The sequence below is a fragment of the Nomascus leucogenys genome, chromosome 12 (genome assembly GCF_006542625.1).
Source record: "Nomascus leucogenys isolate Asia chromosome 12, Asia_NLE_v1, whole genome shotgun sequence".
Taxonomy (NCBI): domain Eukaryota; kingdom Metazoa; phylum Chordata; class Mammalia; order Primates; family Hylobatidae; genus Nomascus; species Nomascus leucogenys.
In genome coordinates, this window is record NC_044392.1 from 82,454,326 (window position 1) to 82,477,921 (window position 23,596).

The 23,596-nt window shown below is 38.2% G+C and overlaps 1 protein-coding gene across 1 annotated transcript in view; it reads right to left on the minus strand.

Moving 5' to 3' along the window:
- Positions 1-23,596, minus strand: part of BTBD8 (BTB domain containing 8) — a 113,671-nt gene that overhangs the window by 15,492 nt on the left and 74,583 nt on the right. Inside the window, exons 3-5 of the mRNA XM_003260048.3 lie at positions 2,788-2,970; positions 1,930-2,067; positions 935-1,064 (exon numbers count right to left, since the gene is read on the minus strand). Of these exons, the coding sequence (XP_003260096.2) occupies positions 935-1,064; positions 1,930-2,067; positions 2,788-2,970 (451 nt within the window). The remainder of the gene's footprint in view (positions 1-934; positions 1,065-1,929; positions 2,068-2,787; positions 2,971-23,596) is intronic.

Here is a 23,596-nt window from a genome sequence, read left to right on the forward strand (position 1 = left end):
TTGTTTAAAATAATGGAATTTCTTTGAAAAGTGCTCTTCATATCACATCTAGCTACACTATCATGTAATACTTATAATGTAAAAGCAGATCCTATTCTGATGATACCACTAAAGAATTTAAATATTTATGCATTCTCAAAATATATTTTAACAGACATGGCTTCCATGGTTTACAGTACTAAAATGTTTGCTTCATAAAATTTAGTCTCTTAAAATGTTTTAAAAAGTATACACACTGAATATGCCAATATTTTTTCTAAGGCACCTGCTTTAACCCAAAAATAGTCATGAAGCCATTTCCAGTTCCACACCCTCAAATTTTTATTTTGATATTTTTTTAAACACATGTTCTGGGCAATATACATCTTTTGCTTCATGCTAATGTTTCAGATGATACCTAATAAATGTCACAGACCACTGTGCAGCTCCTGAGGGACAGTCCGCAATAGCACACTCCACATCACTGAACCAATCAGTTGTGAAATAAAGCCATCTATTCCAGGCAAAACCACAAGAAAGGGTGAAAAAGATGGAAAAGGTTTATGACAAAACATATTTAAAAAGGAGGAAAAAGTATGTTCGATACTCTGTTCTATGTGGGTTACATTTTCTTACACTTTTAATCTCTTCACAAGAATGCCTGTAAGCAAATTTGCCTAGAACATTGTTGCTAATGTATAGTAAGATTAGAAATTTATATATATATATTTTTATATATATATATATAAAGGAAATGAGTTTCATTTTCTAAGAACAGCTAAAAAGCATGATTTATTAAAACTGCCTAACCATATGAGCACCAGTTTCAGTTAGCATCCTATTATCCAACAGAAGCACACAAATGTTAACCTTTTCACTTATCAGAATGCCCTCAAAGTATCTGCTGTCACAACGATCATTACATAAGAATTGAAATATCTCAAGGCTAACGTACCTGCCTGGATTTTCTGTTGATCATCTGTGCTCATCAGCTTCCAGCTTTCTGTGTGACGAACAGCATAGAAAGACTGAACCAGGAAGATCCACAGCTTATCACGCAGAGCCTGGATCTTGCACGTAAAACCCTGTGTTCAAGCAACAAATCAGCAGCTGGTGAGAGCCACATTGTCATAGCAACCAGTCATTATTCCTTTCAGAATCTACTTACTCCTAAGCTAGATCAATGATGTCATCATTTAGATTTTTAAGATCGTTGGGTACATGTTATTTATGAAGACTTACTCATTAATAACAAAATTTTATAAATGAACACAAAGCTAAAAAAATCTCATCTTTTCAACCAAACGTTATTTTAAAACACCGATGCCCTTGATGTGAACACCTTCCACAGCCTTTTCATATCAACTATGACATTACAAGGTCAAATGCTCTATGGAATAGTAATAAATACGATACATTTTAAAAACCATTCTTGTTGAACAAATACAGAATGCCAATAATTTGTAATTACCTAATTAATGACCACTGATTAATTGTACTTAAAAATAAATATTTTAATTTTGCTTCCCAGCCTAATTTTAAAATACGATTTTTTGAAGAGAAAAATTAAGATTATAAAATAAAAGACACTGATGATTAAAAACTCTAAAATACACATTTTATATCTAGAAAATTTACTGTAGGACCAGGGAGAAATACTAGAGTTATGCTGTGCCAAATAAGGTTGCTAAGTATCACACTACATTTAAAATTACCCAGCCAAACTGCCAATTTCTAAACTTTTATAAAAAGTCCATTTGGAGACAAATGGAATTTTTAAAATTTAGTATTATAAAACATTCCAAACATATAAAAAGTAGAGACCTTAATCCACTCCTAGGTATCCACTGCCTAGCTTCAATGACCCATGCAACATTTAAAATGCACATACATTTAAAAATCTTAGTTCAAATATTGCATTATTTTAATAAATTTCATTACATTCAGTACCATTTCCTTTGTACTGTCAGAGTTCAGCAATGTGTCCAGAGCCATAAGAAGAGAGCAGCTATTTTCAGTGGTGACATTTTCTTCAATTGCTTTTAAAATTGTGTCCAACAGATCGGCTGTGCTACTCATTGCTTGTGACTATAAAACACAGAAATTAATATTTAAGAGGAATGCATATAAAATGCACAAGAAACGTGAAAGTCTGGCATAACAGATCATTGTAACTAGCTGTATGAAGTCAACCAGAAATCATATTTGTCTTTTCCCTTTCTTTTGTTAAAAAATTCACATATATGCATATGCACGCAGTTTTTATTTTTATTTATTTATTTTTATTATACTTTAAGTTCTAGGGTGCATGTGCACAACGTGCAGGTTTGTTACATATGTATACATGTGCCATGTTGGACCCACAGTTTTTAAAAGCCAACATAGCCCTAAATACAGAACCTAGAAATAAACAATAGGAGCTATTTATTCAGTGAATAATTTTAGAGAAAGTAGCTTCCCAATAAGACAGAGAATTCAGCATGGACCATAATTGTATTACTGGCCAAAACAGTATCTTTATGACTTTGGTTTCTAAAATGTGGCTTGCTGAGGGAGGGCTAGAGTTGGCCAGAATTACACTGTGCCTTGCCAGGGCACTCAAACCCGTCCCTCTAGCCTTTCTCATCTTGCGAGCCAAATATCCTGTCCATCACTGCCTTAAATCCTATGTAAACATGCCATCTGCTATGGAGTTTATTTAAATCACATTAATTTAATCAAAAGCAACCTGCATTTAAAAGCTCTTACATAACTGAAATCAGAACACAAAGATGGAACTAAATATAGGATACAATTTAGGCATAGTACCTGCAAAAGAAGAGCAAAATTTTCACTCTGAATAATCTTGGAGAAGTTGTCTACAATAAATGCAATACATTTTTCTTGAAGGTGAGACGCCATGGTCAGTGCTGCTTCCGTCCACTTCACTCTGGGTAAACTGATGATTAGCCTGTCACTTTCCATCAGAAGAAAAGCAGCATTCTTATCATTCTTAGATTTAAAAAAAAATTGGAAAAAGTTAGATGCTATTACTGCTAATAAAATAACTCTCTAAGCAAATCAAATACTTTTGTTGTTATGGGATGTTTCCTGCAAAAACAAAATTCCAGGTAGCTAATGTCTTTGTCATTAGTTTTACATATAATGTTTATTCATTCATTCAGAATTATTCAAAAGGGTAAAGTTTGAGCTAGGAAGAAACCACCTTTAAAAGGTAGCTAAAACAGGCGGGGCATGGTGGCTCATTCCTATAATCCCAGCGCTTTGGGAGGCTGAGGCGGGTGGATCACTTGAGGTTAGGAGTTCAAGATCAGCCTGGCCAACATGGTGAAAACCCACCTCTACTAAAAATACAAAAATTAGTCGGGCATGGTGGTGCACACCTGTAATCCCAGCTACTCAGGAGGCTGAGGGAGGAGAGTTGCTTGAACCCGGGAGGCGGAGGTTGCAGTGAGCCGAGATCGCACCACCGCACTCTGGCCTGGGTGACAGAGCAAGATTCCATCTCAAAAAAAAAAAAAAAGAAAGAAAGAAAAGAAAAGTAGCTAAAATAAACCTGACAGCAAAGTGATAATAACTAGAAAGAAAAATTTGAGTTCCCTAAGATTATCACTACTAAATTAATTTTTGTGCTTATAGATATCATTCATAACTGCATAGCTACACCAGCATAGCACTAATTCTTTTCTGACTACCAAATACGTTTCTTTATGCAAATTTGGGAAGACTAAAAATTACTTATAATCCCCATGGATTTTCCTCCTCTTCTCTAATTAGGTTAAGACTTCACTGTTTATATTTTATTCATTTCATGATTCATTATTATACTATGGAAAAAAACATTCACAAATATTGATCTCTATGGAAAATGGAATGACAATGCACAAATACCATCTACTCCATGGAAAAGGAAAAAAGCCAACTTATATATTACTGTATCTTATTCATGTTTGATTTCCAGTTCTTAAAACAATGCTTAGTAAATAACTATTTATTAATTAGTTACTTGATAGACTGGTAAATTGAAAAATATGGCCACAAATTCCATCCACCAAGAGGTGGAATCTATCTCCTCAGTCTTGAATCTAGACTACTAGCCTTCTCACTTGCCTTAACCAACAGTGGTGATGTGCAAGTTCTTGAGCCTAGGCCTCAAGAAGCCTTGCAGCTTCAGTCTTTACCTTCTGAGAATCCTGGGACCACCAGACCAAAAGAGGCCTGATAGGGAAAACCACTTGGTGCAGGAGGACCAGCCCCCCACCTCAGCCCCCAGCTGAATGCAGCCGCCACAGGCAAGACCAGAAGAATCACCCAGTGAACTTACAGAATTGTGGAGTTGTTTTAAGCTGCTAAGTTTGGGCGTGGTTTGTTACACAGCAATAGATCATTGATAAATCTGGAAATGACTGAAATACCTAACATGGACAGCATGATGTGGACTCTGCACAGCCTCTGTTTTTTTTTTTTTTTAGATCCAGAAGCACTACATCTTCCCTGATACCATATATCTACATCAGATTTCTTTTATACACACTATAAGAAAATCTGTCGCTTTTTGTTAGAGCATTTAATTCATTTGTAATTAATCAAACATGAACATTACTATTTAATGTCTGTCTCCCTCACTGGGCTGTATGTTCAATGAGTGTAAAACCACCTCTGTTTTAGCTCACCAATGTATCCTCAGGGCCTAGTATAAAACTGGGTCATAGTAGACACTAAAATTTACTTACTGATCTTTTAACATGATTGGCGACAGAGTCTATCAGTCAATCTCTAAGATAACAAGTTTAATCTTTCAACTTCAAAACTAAAAATTTTAACCATTTACTAATAATTCTTTTTTTTTTCTTTGACACAAGTCTTGCTCTGTCACCCAGGGTGGAATGTAGTGGCTTGAACATGGCTCACTGCAGCCTCAAACTCCTGCGATCAAGTGATCCTCCTGCTTCAGCCTTTCAAGTAGCTGAAACTGCATGTGCATGCCACCAAGCCCAGCTAATTTTTTTTAAAAAAAGTATTGGCTGGCGAGGTGGCTCACACCTGTAATCCCAGCACTTTGGGAGGCTGAAGTGGGCAGATCACAAGGTCAGGAGATTGAGACCATCCTGGTCAACACGGTGAAACTACTAAAAATACAAAAAATTGATCAACATGGCACATGGATACATATGTAACAAACCTGCACATTGTGCACACGTACCCTAAAACCTAAAGTATAATAATAATAAAAAAAAAAGAAAAAAATACAAAAAATTAGCTGGGCGTGGTGGTGGGCACCTGTAGTCCCAGCTACTTGGGAGGCTGAGGCAGAAGGATGGCGTGAACCCAGGAGGCAGAGCTTGCAGTGAGCTGAGATCGCACCACTGCACTCCAGCCTGGGAGACAGGGCAAGACCCTGTTTCAGATGGCGGGGTCTTGCTCTGTCGCCCAGGCTGGAGTACAGTGGTGCGATCTCGGCTCACCATAACGGGGTCTTGCTCTGTCGCCCAGGCTGGGTGCAGTGGTGCAGTCTCGGCTCACTGTAACCTCCACCTCCCCAGTTCAAGCAATTTTTGTGCCTCAGTCATGCAAATAACTGGTATTACAGGTGCACGCCACCATGCCCAGCTAATTTTTTGTATTTTAGTAGAGATGGGGTTTCACCATGTTGGTCAGGTTGGTCTGAAACTCCTGGCTTCAAGTGATCCACCCGCCTTGGCCTCCCAAAATGCTGGGATTACAGGTGTGAGCTACCACGCCCAGCTCTAAAAAATTTTGTAGGGATGGAGTCTTGCCATGTTGTCCAGGCTGGTCTTGAACTCTTGGCTTCAAGTGATCCTCCCACCTTGGCCTCCCAAAGTGCTGGGATTACAAGTGTGAGCCGCTGCATCCAGCCAATAATCCTTTAAAAGTGTATTATATTCTTCCACTGCTTTGAGTAAAATAAAAAAAAGTCATACTTTGCTATAATTTGTCTCATTTTTAGAACCATTATCGTTTCCTCTTCCAGTGACTTCCTGAGTACCTGTACAATTACTAAGAGTTTTAGACAATAAGCTCAATTTGTTCTACTGCAGGCACTGCTCTGGTAGGGAAGCCAAATGTGAGGTATTTAAATAAATTTGGCAGGTATCTACAAAGTACTTACTATATAATAATGTGATGTGCTCTGACAATAGCATTTTTTAAAAAACCACAGATATAGAGTATAATTGTCATAATTTAGCTTGGAAAACTACAATATGGACATAGTTAAATAACATAGATGATACATGATCTTATTCCATACTCATCTGAATATATGATAAACATTAAATGTTAGAGTACCTCGAGATTCAAAGAAAAAAAAAGTAATACTTTCAGAACAAACACTTAAATTTTAATTCAACAGTTAACACAATGACAGTTTAAAAATTTCAAATGTAGGGCAATCTGCTTGGGTCCCCTTCCACACTGTGGAAGCTCTGTCCTTTTGCTCTTCACAATAAACAATAAACCTTGCTATTGCTCAAAAAAAAAAATTCTTTTTCAAATGTATAAAGGACATTCTAGGAAAAGACTTCCTCTCCTTCCTGTCCCCAAACCATCCATTTTACAACCAATATTATTTTTTCCCTTATCTTTCCAGAGTTATTTTATGCATATACAAACAAAACATATATGTAATTTTCTGTTTATTTTATACAAATGAAGGCATTAATATGCACAGTACTCTGTATCTTGCCTTTTTTTTTTTTTTTTTGAGACAGAATCTCTCTCTGTTGCCCAGGCTGGAGTGCAGGGGTGCAATCTCGGCTCACTGCAAGCTCCGCCTCCCAGGTTCATGCCATTCTCCTGCCTCAGCCTTCCGAGTAGCTGGGATTACAGGTGCCCGCCACCACGCCCGGCTAATTTTTTGTATTTTTTAGTACAGACAGGGTTTCACCGTGTTAGTCAGGATGGTCTCGATCTCCTGACCTCGTGATCTGCCTGCCTCAGCCTCCCAAAGTGCTGGGATTACAGGCGTGAGCCACCATGCCCGGCCCTGTATCTTGCCTTTTACACTTAGCACACATCTTGAATATTTTTCTTACCAGTGTATATATATATTTTTCTGTTTTAATAGCCATGTCATAGTCCATAATATAGACATATCACAAGTCATTTAACCAGTCCTCTACTTAGAGACATTTACATTGTTTCCAGTTTTGCTATTATGCCATAATGACTTACCTTGTATATAACATTATTTCACAAATATGTGAAAATATCTACAAGATACATTTCTAGAAGTAGAATTGCTGGGTCAATACTACTTCTCTTAACCTGGGTTCTGCCTAAAAACTGAGCCTGAGAAACAGGCTTATATGCAGACAGTTTATTTGTGAAATGATCCTGGGGGATCTGAGGTGCTGGAAGAGTGCAACAGGGAAGAAAGGAAGGAAAGCTAATTCAAGGGTGTATTTTCTAGCTCTCTGCTATTCAAAGTGGCATCAGCTAGCCAGAGCCTGTTAGAAATACACAATCTCTGTATCCTCCCTTGACTTACTGAATTAGAATCTGCATTTAAACAAGACCCCCAAGTGTTTTGTAGATACATTAAAGTTCGAAAAACTTTAATGTAGTAGAATTCACTATTGTAGGCAACTGGGACTCAATCTTGTTGGGGACCCTCTGAAGAGCTATGAAGGTCATACCTTGAATTATCCATCCAACAGACAGAACAATGAAACATCAACCACTGGCTCTCATCTCCCATTGGTCAAGGCTTGCCCTCAGGGATGTGAACTCTCTTTCACTGCCAGGTTTACACAGGTTCAGAATTACTGAGCTGCAGGTATCTCATGTGGTGTAGCAGTGAAGCCTCAGTACGGAAAGTGAGAAAGATGTGTATGTGATGTGGCTGAGGGAAAGTGCTGTCAGAATCACATCCATGTGCAGCTAGATGCTGCAGCAATAGTTTGAGTACAAACATGGGCCAAGAGGCTATGAGGTGGGACACCAGGGGTATCCAAAACACTGCCAATATACAATCAATGGAGCAGTGTTTTTCAAGTGGTAGATTCCTCCATAGCAACCTAGAGAAATGTATTTAGCGGTTCACAATCAGCACTAGAAAACAAAAGAAAGAAGGGGGTGGGTGGGTGAGAAAGACAAAAAAAGGAAGGAGAAACATAGAAAACACCAGTACATCATATGTAATGAGGCTAAGAGATCTTTTGTGAAACTTGTATTTCTGTTCTATATGTTAGTTTATTGGGTTACGGTGAAAACAACAACAAAACAAACAAACAAAAAACATCTTTTTATTCTGGGTCACAGATAAAAAGCTTAGGAAACAGAAAAAGTTGTGCTAATTTATGACCTTCCCAGGAATAAATCAGAATATTTATCCCATATACTCTTACTAACACAGTGAAAATTTCTTTTCATCATTCTGAAAGGTAGAAAATGGTCTGACATGGTAGTTCTCACGTCCATTTCTCTTAAATAAATGAAGTTCAGGATCTGCTCATCAAATTAAGAGGTATCTGTATTTCCTTAGTGAACTATCTAATTCTATCCTATGTTTCGCTTTGATTTTTAAAAATCAATTTGTAGAAACTCTCTATATTAGGAAAATTAGTGTTATAAATATCATATCAACTGTTATCTGTCTTTTGACTTGGTGACAAAGAAGGGTAAAAATTTAAAGTTCCTCACACTAAAACATATTTTAAAATTCTCCATGTTATACTCTAATGTAGCAGCACTTTCATATCTCCCTTGATGACAAAGAAATATTTGATGGATTAGAGTACCTTCCATGGCACATGTGGTTGAACTGAATTAGAACTAAAGAAGGCTTAAGAAGACTGCTTGAGGAGAAGTGACATCAGCAAGATGGCAGAATAGGAAGCCCTAAACCCTCCTTCCCCCATGAACACACTGACTCAACAATTAACAAATTCTCTTTGTGAGAAATTGAGAAACTAGTTGAGAGGCTCCTGCACTGAGGATGAGCATGAAACCAGACACTCTGAAGCTGATAGGGAAATATGAGATACACTCTCACCAGAATTCTACCCCTGGCACAGAGCTGTACAACTGGGAAGAAAACCACAAGCTCCCAGCCTCTCCCTGGGGAAGGAAAGAGTTAGACCATGTGTCAAACATCCCAACTTTTCCAGGGGTTGCCTAGATGACTGATTTCTGTCTTGCAGTCTTGGAGTGCTGATGGGACCCAGCAAACTCTAGCTACCTGGAAAAAAACACAAATGGTGATTTGGGCTGGTAGTCACCATATCTCCTCCTAATGGAACCTAGCAGGTCTTAGCCATCTGAGGGCCAATGAGAACAAAGAAGGTAGATGATGTTGCATGCGACTAGTTGCCAGAACCCCTTCACTTGTCTCAGTAGAGAGTGAACAGCTGGAAAAGCCCCAAATCCCGCCTTCTACTTGGGGCAGGAAGGAGTGTAGAGGAGTATCCAATGACCTAACTTTTCTGGGGGCTACCCAAGGAACTTGACTCAGAGCACTAATAGGACCCAGGATACTCTAGATGCTTGGAAGCCACTAGAAAGAAAGTGAGTTGGACTAGCAAGAAGGTTTGAGAGGCCCTGAATCTCTGGCTGGGCTGATTAGTAAGGGTCTTCTCCTGTATGAGGCCAGTCCATGAGAGCTGGAAGAGGTAGCTGTTAATTTAATGTGCAGATACAAAGAGAGTCAAGGAAAATGAACACAGAAATATGTTCCAAAGAACAAAATAAATCTCCAGAAACTGGCCTGAATGAAATTGAGATATATGATTTAGCTTACAGAGAATTCAAAATCATCATCATAAAGATGTTCACACCAAGGTCAGGAAAATAATGCATGACAAAGTAATAATTTCATTAAAGAGATATACAATATTAAAAAAAGTGCCAAACAGAAATCATGGAGCTGAAGAATACAATTACTGAATTGAAAAATTCTTTAAAGGTGTTCAACAGCAGACTAGATCAAAGAGAAGAAAGAATAAGCAAATTCAAAGACAGGTCATTGAAATTACTATTCAATCAGAAGAGCAAAAAGAAGGAAAAACAGTAAAGAAAGTTTAAGGCACTATGGGACAATATACACATTACTAAAGTTCCAAAGGAGAAAGGAGAAAAAGGGTCAGAAAATTTATTAAAAGAAATAATGGCTGAAAACTTCCCAATCTGGAGAAGGAAACAGACATTCAGATCCAGGAAGCCCAAAGTACTCCCAAATAAGATGAATCCAAAGAAATCCACAGTGAGACATATAATCAAACAGCCAAAGTAAAAGAGCAAATTTTGAAAGCAGCAAGAAAAAAGCAACTTATGTACAAGGGAATGTTTATAAGACTAAAGGCAGATTTTCCAACAGAAACCTTGCAGGCAATAAGAGAGTGCAATGATATATTCAAAGTGCTTTTTAAAAACAAACAAACCCTGCCGACCAAGAATACCAAACCTGGCAAAACTGTCCTTCAAAAATGAGGCAAAGATAAAGACAAAAGCTGAGAAAATTCATCACCAGTTGATCTGCCTTAAAAGGAGTGCTAATGGGAATTCTTCAAGTTGAAACAAAAGTACATTAAAAAGCAACATGAGAGCATAAGAAAGTATGAAACTCATTGGTGAAGGAAAATATATAAGGCAGGCATGGTGGCTCATGCCTGCAATCCAGGCACTTTGGGAGGCCAAGGTGGGCAGATCACTTGAGCTCAGGAGTTCGAGACCAGCCTGAGCAATATGGCAAAATCCTGTCTCTACAAAAAAAATACAAAAAATTAGCTGGCTGTGGTGGCATGCACCTGCAATCCCAGCTACTTGGGAGGCTGTGGAGCAAGAGGATTGGTTGAGCCTATGAAGCTGAGACTGCAGTGAGCCATGTTTGTGCCACTGCACTCCAGCCTAGGTGACAGAGCAAGACCTCATCTCCAGAAAAAAAAAAAAGAAAGAAAAGAAAAAAATACATAAACAAACAAAGAGTAATGAATCACTTATGATTCACTTATGAAGAGTACTGTATCACTTATGGCAGTGAATAAATCACTTAAAAAAAAAGATTTTGGCTGGGCACAGTGGCCCATGCCTGTAATTCCAACACTTCCAGAAGCTGAACTAGATAGATCGCTTCAGCCCAGGAGTTTGACGCAAGCCTAGTCAACATGGCAAAACCATTTCTCTATAAAAAAATACAAAAATTAGCCAGGTGTGATGGCACATGTCTATAGTTTCAGCTACTTGGGAGGCTGAGGCAGGAGGTCAAGGCTGCAGTGAGCTGTGATCATGCCCCTGCACTCCAGCTTGGGTGACAGAGTGAGACCCTTAAATTTTTTTTCATTTTTTTAAGCATGGTTTTAGGTTCACAGCAAAACTGAGAGGAAAGTACAGAGATTTCCCATAAGCCCCCTGATCTCACACAATGCACAGCCTCTCTCATTATCAATATTCAACACCAGAGTGGTATATTTGTTACAAATGAATTAATCACTTTTAATTTTTGCATATAAGTCAAAAAATAAATGCATTAAAAATAACTATAACTAAAAAGTATATTGACGAATATGTACTATAGGTAGATATAAATGGTGAAATCAGTAACAGAGTGTATGTGTGTGGGGAGAAGTAAAAGTGTAGAGTTTCTGTGTATGTGGATTGAGCTTAAATAGACTGTTATATCTATGAGATATTTATGTAGGTCCCATGGTAATTATAAACAAAATACATATAGAAGTTATACCAAAAAAGAAAAAAAAATTTTAGTATATTAATATTAAGAAAATAAAGCACAAAGAAAGACAGCAGGAGATAAAAAGAGGGACCAAAGAACTATAGGACAACAGAAAATAATAAAATGGCAATAGTAAATCCTTTCCTCTCAATAATTACTTAAAATATAAATAGATTAAACTATCCAATCAAAAGACAGAGTAGCTAAGTGGATTAAAAAACAAGATCCAATGATATACTGTCTACAAGAGATGCACTTTAGATTTAACAACACATTTAGGCAGGAAGTGAAGGAATAAAAAAAGATATTCCATACAAATGGTAATAAAAAGAGTAAGAGTGGCTATACCATATCAAACAAAATAGACTTTAAGTCAAAACTTGTCACAAGAGACACAGACATTATGTAATGATAAAAGAATATGCCAGGAAGATAGGAAGATACAACAATTATAAACATATATGCACCCTGCATCACATTACCTAAATATATAAAGCAAGTATTAATAGATCTGAAGAGAGAGAGAGAAAATACAAAGACAGTAGGAACTTTCAATACACAACTTTTCAATAGTGAATACAACATGTTGGGCACAGTGGCTCATGCCTGTAATCCCAGAAACTCAGAAGGCTGAGACGGGAGGATCACTTGGGAAGAAAGCAGCCAGGATTTTGAGACCAACCTAGGCAACACAGCAAGACCCTATCCCTACCAAGAAAAAAAAAAAAAGCCAGTGATGGTGGCACATGCCTGTAGTTCCAGCTACTTGGAAGGCAGAAGGATCACTTAAGCCCAGGAGTTTGAGGCTGTAGTGAGCTATGATTGTGCTACTGAACTCCAATCTAGGAGACAAAGTGAGACTCCATCTCCTAACTAAATAAATAAATAAGTAAATAAGAATAATGAATACACCCGACAGAAAATCAATGAAGAAATACTGGACTTCAAAAACACTATAGACCAAAGGGACCTAACATACCTATACAGAACATCCTGACCAACAGGGGCAGAATATACATTCTTCTTAAGCACACACAAAATGTTCTCCAGAATATATCATGTTCAGTCACAAAATAAGTCTTAACAAAATTAACACAACTGAAATCATACCAAGCATCTTTTCTGAACACAATGGAATAAAAGTAGAAATCAACAGAAGACTAGAAAATACACAAATTGTAGAAATTAACACACTTTTGAACAACCAATGGGTCAAAGAAAAAAATCAAAGGATAAATAAGAAGGTATCTTGAAACAAACAAAAACAACAATACAATATACCAAAACTTATGGGATGCAGCAAAAGCAGAACTAAGAGGAAAGTTTACAGCGATAAATGCCTACATTAAAAACAAAACGATCTGAAAAAAAACTTTACGTTATACCTCAAGGAACTAAAAAAAGAAGAAACTAAGCTTGAAGTTAGCAAACCAAGGAAAAAAAAAAAAGATTAGAGCAGAAATAGAGGATAGAAAAACAGTTTTTTAAAATTAACAAAACTGAGTTGCTTTTTTGAAAAGATAAACAAAATTGACAATCTTTTATACTAAGAAAAAAAGCAGAGAAGATGCAAATAAATATTATACAATCCAAAATGAAAGAGGAGGCATTACAATAGATGACACAAATTAAAATGATCATAAGGGACTGTTATAAACAATTACAAGCCAATAAACAAGGTAACCTAGAAGAAATGGAGAAATTCCTAGACACAACCTATTAAGGTTGAATCATGAAGAACTAGAAAATCTGAACAGACTGATAATGTGTAGGAGATTGAGCTGTAATAAAAAGTCTCCCATCAAAGAAAAGTCCAGGACTGATAGCTTCATTACTGAATTCTACTGATGGCTTCATTACTGAATTCTACTGATGGCTTCATTACTGAATTCTGCTAGTTAAAGGAAACACCTAATACCAATCCTTCTCACACCCTTCCAAAAAACTGAAGAGGAGGGAATATTTCCCTCATTTTACAAGGCCAGCATTACTTTGACACCAAAGCCACATAAGAATACTACAAGAAAAGAAAAATTATAGGCCAATATCCCTGATGAACATAGATGTTAAAATCCTCAACAAAGCACTGGCACACTGAATTCAACAGTACATTATAAAGATAATTCACCATCAACTAGTGGTATTTATTCCCAGGATAAAGGGATGATTTAACATATGTGAATCAATTAATGCAACCCACATGATTAACAGCATAGATAGAAGTCAAATGATTATCTCAGTAAATGCAGAAACAGTATTTGACAGGATTCAATTGCTTTTCATGACTGAAAACTCTCAACAAGTTAGGAATAGAAGTAAATTATCTCAACATAATAGAGGCCACAAGCCCACTGTTAGAATCATACTCAAGGTTTACCCTGAAAACTTTTAAGTTAATATCAGGAACAAGACAAGGATGCTCATTCTCCCCACTACCATTCAACATAGTCCTGGAAGTCCTAACCAGAACAATTAGGTATGAAGAAGAAATAATAAGGCATCCAAACTGTAAATGAAGAAGTAAAATTGTCCCTGCTTGCAGATAACATAATCTTATATATAGCAAGCTCTAAACACTTCACCAAAAAACTGTTAAAACAAATTCAGTAAAGATGAAAGATACAAAATGAACATATAATAATCAGTTGCATTTCAACTAACAACATTAACGATTGAAAAGGAAATTAGAAAAACAATCCCATTTACAATAGCACCAAAGAGTAAAATACTTAAGAATAAACTTATCTAAGAAGGTGAAAGACTTGTATGCTAAAAACTACAAAACATTGGTGGAAGAAATTAAAGAAGGCACTGCTGGGCACAGTGGCTTGTGCCTGTAATCCCAGCTACTTGGGAGGCTGAGGCAGGAGGATCACTTGAGACCAGGAGTTCAAAGTTGCAGTGAGCTATGATCATGCCACTGCATTCCAGCCCGGGCAACAGAGCAAGACCCTGTCTCATAAATAAACAGATAGACCGATAGAAATTTTAAAAAGAAATTAAAGAAGACAAACAGAAAGACATCCAGTATTCATGGATTGGAAGACTTAATGTTGCTAAAAAGTCCATACTACACAAAGTGACCTATGGATACAATGCAATCTCTATCAAAATCTTGATTGCATTTTTTATAGAAATAGAAAACACAATTCTAAAATTCATATGGAGCCACAAAATACTCTGAATAGCCAAATTAATCTTAAGAAAGAAGGAAAAAGTTGGAGTGACTTTGATTTTCTGATTTCAAAATATATAACAAAGCTGTAGTGACTAAAACAGTGTGGTACTGGCCTAAAGACAGACATAGAGATCAATGGAACAGAATAGAGAGCCCAGAAATACATTCACATACATACAACTGCTCTTTAGTAAAGGTGCCAAGAATACGCAATGGGTCAGGAAAGTCTCTTCAACAAATGGTGCTGGGAAAACTAGATATCCATAAGCAAAAGAATACAATTTGAGCCTTAACGTACAACATACCCAAACATCAACTCAAAACGGATTTAAGACTTCAACCTAAGACCTGAAACTCTAAAACTCCTAGAAGAAAACACAGGGGAAAGCTTCATGACATTTGTCTTGGTAATGATTTCACAGATATGATACCAAAAGGACAAGCAACAAAAGCAAACATAAACGAGTGAAACTATATCAAATTAAAAAGCCTCCATACAGCAAAGAAAACAAGACATTGAAAAAATCTACGGAATGGGGAAAAATACTGCAAACCATAAATGTCATAAGGGGCTAATTCCAAAATATATAAGAAACTCCTATAATTTAATAGCAAAAATCTGATAACACAACTAAAAATTGGCTGAAGACTTGAATATACATTTCTCCAAAGATGACATACAAACGGCCAACAGGTATACGAAAAGATGTTCTGTGTCATTAATCATCAGGGAAATGCAAATTAAAACCACAAGAGATGTCACCGCACATCTGTTTGGATGGCTATGATCAAAAAAATAAAAGATAACAAGTCTTGGTGAGGATGTGGAGAATAGGGAGCACTTGTACACCACTGGCAGGAATGCAAAATGGTGCAGCCGCTATGTAGAACAGTATGTAGGTTCCTCAAAAAATTAAAAATAGAACTACCATATGATCCAAAAATCCTACTTCTGGGTATTTGTGTTAACCTGTTTGCACTGCTATGAAAGGAATACTGCAGGCTGAGTAATTTATAAGGAAAAGAAGTTTATTAGCTCATGGTCCTGCAGGCTGTACAAGCATGGCACCCACATCTGTTCAGCTTCTTGTGAGGGCCTCAGGAAGCTTACAATCATGGTGGAAGGTAACGGGGGAGCAGGCACATTACATGGTGAGAGAGGGAGCAAGAGACAGAGTGGGGAGATTCCAGGCTCCTTTTTAAACAACCAGATCTCATGTGAACTACTAGAGAACTCACTCATCACCATGGGGACGGCACCAAACCATTCATAAGGGATCCACTCCCATGACCCAAATCCCTCCCACCAGGCCCCACCTCCAACATTGGAGATTACATTTCAACATGAGACTTGGAGAGGACAAACATCCAAAGCACATCAGCATTCATTCAAAAGAACTGAAATCAGGATCCCAAAGAAATATTAGCACTACCATGTTCACTGCAGCACTATTTACAATAGCCAACATGTGGAAGCAACCTAAATGTCCACCAATAGACAAGTGGATAAAGAAAATGTGGTGTACATATAGCAGAACATTATTCATTCTTTAAAAAGAAGGAAATTCTGTAATATGTGACCACATGGATGAATGTTGAGGACATTATCCTAAGTGAAATAGGCCAGTCACAGAAAAGGCAAATACTGTATGATTCCATTACAAGTCAAACTCATAGAATCAGAGAATGGAATGGTGGTTGCCAGGAGCTGGGGAAGGGGAAAATGGGGAGTTGCTATCACTGGGCATTAAGTTTCAGTTACGAAAGATGAGAGATCTGCTGTTCAACTGTGTGCCTATAATTGACAATACTGTATTGTACACTTAAAAATTTGTTAAGAGCATAGATACCATGTTAAGTATTCTTTCCAAAATAAAATAAGGATGAATAATATATAGAAAGTAATATTAATGAACTAGAATTGCCAGATAGAATTCATATATAAAATAAATTACTTCCCACAGGTAAAAGTCACATTAAGAAGAAATGGTCATAAGTAATGCTTTGTGAGATATGCAAACACACAAGAAATTTTTTAAAATGCAATTCATTTTTTAAGTTAGTATCAAATGTGTAAAAATGTAACAATTTGGAACTATTTTTTAAAATAACACTATTAATATTGCATGTACATATTATAAGATTTTCTAAAAGGCCAATCTGGGGTTATTGCTAAAAAAAGACTGCTTGCTCTTTCTAGGTAACATACTTTGAATTTTGAGTAAATTAAAATACTCTGTTTTCCATCAATAAAGCTAAACATATTTTACTTATACAATAAAATATGACAAATATGTTAAATTAGTGTTTCTTAAAACCTGATTATCCACAAAGAAAGACAAATTTTGAGAATAATCACCATGATGCCAGAGGCTATCGATCAGACTGGATGTTTGGCTGTTCTGATGTTTATCTTTTTATCTGTCTTGAAAGAAAATGTCAAGTATTCACCACAAAGCTTACAAGGACCTAATTAGAGCTATAAAATCAAAATAAAAGAGTACAGCATTGGGAGAGGCATAGTTTGATGGGCTTATTCTTCAATTAAAATCACATACCTACTGCTTGTTAAAAAAAAAAAAAAAATCAAACTCGTTAACAAGATACTCAGCTAAAATCCCTCCCAATCTATCTTTAGCCCGTCCCCAGACTCATCTTCTCTCATCCCAGTTACAGCAGAATACTGACACTACCTAGTCTCCAGATCCCTGGTCACATTTTTAGTCTTTCAGGAATGCCCTAACCTACTTATTTTAAAATTGTCCTCTAACCAGGTTCATTTCAAATTAATTCTCTTATTATTCCAGTCAGATTTAACCTGTGTGATCCTATGTATACACCTGAATTCTAAGTTATACAATTCACTTACTTACCTATTTGACAATATATACTGAGTGCTAACATGTGCTAGGCACTGTTCTAAGGCTGAGGCTACAATGGTAAAGATTTGACATGTAACTTAATGCTTGTACTCATCATAGTCTAACCTGTATTTTACTTAGTTATTTAAATGCCTATTTTTCCACCAATTTGTGAGTTTCTTGAAGTCAAGTCCCACGCATTAAAAAAAAAAAATCTTTGCTCACATGGAGCACTTATCATATTATATTTAGAATAGTAGCAATTGGTTTTAAGACTAGGTTTTGTCTTTTACTGTCTTGGGAACTTGAACAAGGCACTTAACTCTTTGATTCTCTTTTCTCATATGTGAAGTAGGGACAACGGTACCTGTCTTATGCTAAATTTCACAAAAAAAGTATTTTGTGGAGCTCTATAAGTCTAAAAAAATCCACTAAATATTGGTACTGAGTGGATAAAGAAAATGTGGTACATATACACCATGCAATACTACTGAGCCATGAAAAGGAATGAAATAATGTCTTTTGCTGCAACTTGGATGGAGCTGGAGGCCATTATTCTAAATAATTCAGGAATGGAAAACCAAATACTGAATATATTCCATTCACTTATAAGTGGGAGCTAAGCCATGAGAATGCAAAAACATACACAACGAAAAAATGAACTTTGGGGATTTAGGGAGGGGAGAAGGCTGGAAAATGTGTGAAGGATAGAAGACTATATATTAGGTACAGTGTACATTGTTCAGGTGATGGGTACAATAAAATCTCAAGACTTCACCACTAAAGAACTCACCCATGTAACCAAAAACTGCAATGTATCCCAAAAGCTATTGAAAAAAAATAATTAAAAAAATACTGGTACTACTACTACATTAGTAAATGAACCCGACTCTTTTATCAAACGGAACTATAGCTGGGCCAATAATTTGTTAACTATTCACGGACCAACAAACTAATGTAAAACAGTAAGCAACAATACAACACAGTCCTTCATTAGCTAAAACACAGATTTACATTTACTTTTTTTTTTTTTTTGAGACAGTTTTATTCTTGTTGCCTAGGCTGGAGTGCAATGGCACGATCCCAGCTTACTGCGACCTCTGCCTCCTCGGTTCAAGCGATTCTCCTGCCTCAGCCTCCCGAGTAGCTGGGATTACAGGCATGCACCACCAGGCCCAGCTAATTTTTTGTATTTTTAGTAGATTCGGGGTTTCACCATGTTGGCCAAGGTGGTCTTGAACTCCAGACCTCAGGTGATCCACCCACCTCGTCCTCCCAAAGTGCTGGGATTACAGGCGCGAGCCACCGTGCCCGGCCTTACATTTACTTTTTGTAGTGGTATCTCACCAGCTGATATCCTACACTTATTTTCTCTGTTAGATTTTGACATATCTTCTATGTAACCCAGTCTGATGCTATCCTTCAGGGTTCATGGAACTACTAGGAGGTATTTATATATCCAAAGGAGGTCCGTGAATAATGTCATTTTGATTACCGTTGTTTTATTATAATGTTGATGAGGGAAAAAAGGATTCCTGGCCAGGCCATTGTCTGTGTAGAGTTTGCATGTTTTCCCCATGTCTGCATGGGTTTTCTCTGGACATTCCAGTTTCCTCCCACATTCCAAAAATGTGCACATTTAGTGAACTGGCATCTCTACAATGTCCCAGTATAAGTGAGTGTTCTGTGCTGTGACTGCACCCTGCGCTGGAATGGTATCCTGTCCAGGGTTGGTTCCAACCTTGGGTCCTTAGCTGCAAGGACAGGCTCCAGCCACCCACAAATGAAACCAGAAAAAGCGTGTTGGAAAATGAATGAATACAGAAATTATTGTAAAGTAAAAATTCATAAAGTATATGGTGACCATACAAATATATGACAATAAGCGATGCAGTATAAAAACACTCCGTGAGCCTGCCATATTTGTGATTGCTTTGGAACTGCATGTGGTAGGAGGTGCTCTTTACAATTTTTGCTTTGCAAACATTTATTCCTTGATTTAACTCACCATTGCTACTACTGCCACTCACAGATTCACCAAAAACTGGGTACTTACCTTGTTTTTATTAATATTTCTGAAATGTATGTATAGCTCACATTTATTTCAATATTCAATATAAGAAGTGTCTTGGGTCTCTACTAGAAAGCTGATGATCTTTTTGTGACCAGAAATATGCCATAGGAACTTAATTCTTGTTCATATCCATTAGTCTACAGTAAAATTAGTTTTGCTATACATTGTTTTGCTTAACGTCAAATTAGATTCCAAGATTCTAAGATTCCAAGGACCCATCAATGACATCAGTGCAGACTTATTGTATAAAGACATTTGTTACAGGGAGTTGACCTCACACAACTGTAGGAGCTGCTTAAACAGCCTTTGTATCTGATGGTGTAGTTTGAATTCCACAGGGCAGGCAGATGAGCAGAGGAAAGATGTATGTAATGTTGGGGAGAGTGAGAACAAAGTGACACCAAGAGAATCAGCTGGAATTGACAAAGATGGGCTCATGTCAGTCTTACTGCCTCCAATCTGGACGCTATGGGTATCTTGCAGGAGATGCTGGTGCCTTTCATTATGGAGCTAGACATACACCTGCCCTGGAGTAAGAGAAGCTGAAGGAGGATACAGAGCAAGGAAGAACACTTACAGATCTGGCTGCCGTGAGCCACTAAATAACTTTCCTAGTGTAAATGAACATTGCAGTAGTGTTCCAATCTTCCTAGTGTAAAAGCCAAAAACAGCTGCTGTTTCACTCCTGTCCTCCAAATTTCACACGAAATTGTCTCTTTTGGCCACTCTAACTAGAAACATACCAGAAGGAAATTCTGTGAAATGTAGTTGACCCTAGTCAAACTAACATGTTACAGAGTCAACATCTTGTCAACCTGGCAACTATATACATCTCTTAAAACCATACTTAGGGGGTGGAGCCAAGATGGCCGAATAGGAACAGCTCCGGTCTACAGCTCCCAGTGTGAGCGTCGCAGAAGACAGGTGATTTCTGCATTTTCATCTGAGGTACCAGGTTCATCTCACTAGGGAGTGCCAGAGAGTGGCTGCAGGACAGTGGGTGCGGCGCACCATGCATGAGCCGAAGCCGGGCGAGGCATTGCCTCACTCGGGAAGCGCTAGGGGTAAGGGAGTTCCCTTTCCTAGTCAGAAAAAGGGGTGACAGACGGCACCTGGAAAATCGGGTCACTCCCACCCTAAAACTGCGCTTTTCCAACGGGCTTAAAAAATGGCTCACCAGGAGATTATATCCCATACCTGGCTCGGAGGGTCCTACGCCCACGGAGTCTCGCTGATTGCTAGCACAGCAGTCTGAGATCAAACTGCAAGGCGGCAGCGAGGTTGGGGGAGGGGCGCCTGCCATTGCCCATACTTGATTAGGTAAACAAAGCAGCAGGGAAGCTGGAACTGGGTGGAGCCCACCACAGCTCAAGGAGGCCTTCCTGCCTCTGTAGGCTCCACCTCTGGGGGCAGGGCACAGACACACAAAAAGACAGCAGTAACCTCTGCAGACTTAAATGTCCCTGTCTGACAGCTTTGAAGAATTCTCCCGCACACAGCTGGAGATCTGAGAACAGGCGGACTGCCTCCTCAAGTGGGTCCCTGACCCCCGAGCAGCCTAACTGGGAGGCACCCCCAAGTAGGGGCAGACTGACACCTCACACGGCCGGGTACTCCTTTGAGACAAAACTCAGAGGAGTTTTGAGACAAAACTCCTGTGAGCAGCCTAACTGGGAGGCACCCCCCAGTAGGGGAAGACTGACACCTCACACAGCCAGGTGTTCCTCTGAGACAAAACTTCCAGAGGAACAATCAGGCAGCAGCATTTGCAGTTCACCAATACCCGCTGTTATACAGCCACTGCTGTTCTGCAGCCACCGCTGCTGATACCCAGGCAAACAGCATCTGGAGTGGACCTCTAGCAAACTCCAACAGACTTGCAGCTCACGGTCCTGTCTGTTAGAAGGAAAACTAACAAATGCAAAGGACAGCCACACCAAAAACCCACCGTACGTCACCATCACCAAAGACCAAAAGTAGACAAAACCACAAAGATGGGGAAAAAACAGAGCAGAAAAACTGGAAACTCTAAAAAGTAGAGTGCCTCTCCTCCTCCAAAGAACGCAGCTCCTCACCAGCAACAGAACAAAGCTGGATGGAGAATGACTTTGACGAGTTGAGAGAAGAAGGCTTCAGATGATCAAACTACTCCGAGCTACAGGAGGAAATTTAAACCAATGGCAAAGAAGTTAAAAACGTTGAAAAAAAATTAGACGAATGGATACCTAGAATAACCAATAGAGAGAAGTCCTTAAAGGAGCTGATGGAGCTGAAAGCCAAGGCTCGAGAACTATGTGAAGAATGCAGAAGCCTCAGGAGCCGATGCAATCAACTGGAAGAAAGGGTATCAGTGATGGAAGACAAAATGAATGAAATGAAGTGAGAAGGGAAGTTTAGAGAAAAAAGAATAAAAAGAAATGAACAAAGCCTCCAAGAAATATGGGACTATGTGAAAAGACCAAATCTACGTCTGACTAGTGTACCTGAAAGTGACGGCGAGAATGGAACCAAGTTGGAAAACACTCTGCAGGATATTATCCAGGAGAACTTCCCCAATCTAGCAAGGCAGGCCAACATTCAGATTCAGGAAATACAGAGAACGCCACAAAGATACTCCTTGAGAAGAGCAACTCCAAGACACATAATTGTCAGATTCACCAAAGTTGAAATGAAGGAAAAAATTTTAAGGGCAGCCAGAGAGAAAGGTTGGGTTAACCACAAAGGGAAGCCCATCAGACTAACAGCTGATCTCTCGGCAGAAACCCTACAAGCCAGAAGAGAGTGGGGGCCAATATTCAACATTCTTAAAGAAAAGAATTTTCAACCCAGAATTTCATATCCAGCCAAACTAAGCTTCATAAGTGAAGGAGAAATAAAATCCTTTACAGACAAGCAAATGCTGAGAGATTTTGTCACCAACAGGCCTGCCCTAAAAGAGCTCCTGAAGGAAGCACTAAACATGGAAAGGAACAACCGGTACCAGCCACTGCAAAAACATGCCAAAACGTAAAGACCAACAAGGCTAGGAAACATCAACTAATGAGAAAAATAACCAGCTAACATCATAATGACAAGACCAAACTCTCACATAACAATATTAACTTTAAATGTAAACGGGCTAAATGCTCCAATTAAAAGACACAGACTGGCAAATTGGATAAAGAGTCAAGACCCATCAGTGTGCTGTATTCAGGAAACCCATCTCATGTGCAGAGACAAACATAGTCTCAAAATAAAGGGATGGAGGAAGATCTACCAAGCAAATGGAAAACAAAAAAAGGCAGGGGTTGCAATCCTAGTCTCTGATAAAACAGACTTTAAACCAACAAAGATCAAAAGAGACAAAGAAGGTCATTACATAATGGTAAAGGGATCAATTCAACAAGAAGAGCTAACTATCCCAAATATATATGCACCCAATACAGGAGCACACAGATTCATAAAGCAAGTCCTGAGTGACCTACAAAGAGACTTAGACTCCCACACAATAATAATGGGAGACTTTAATACCCCACTGTCAACATTAGACAGATCAACAAGACAGAAAGTTAAGAAGGATATCCAGGAATTGAACTCAGCTCTGCACCAAGCGGACCTAATAGACATCTACAGAACTCTCCACCCCAAATCAACAGAATATACATTCTTGTCAGCACCACACCACACCTATTCCAAAATTGACCACATAGTTGGAAGTAAAGCACTCCTCAGCAAATGTAAAAGAACAGAAATTATAACAAACTGTCTCTCAGACCACAGTGCAATCAAACTAGAACTCAGGATTAAGAAACTCACTCAAAACTGCTCAACTACAT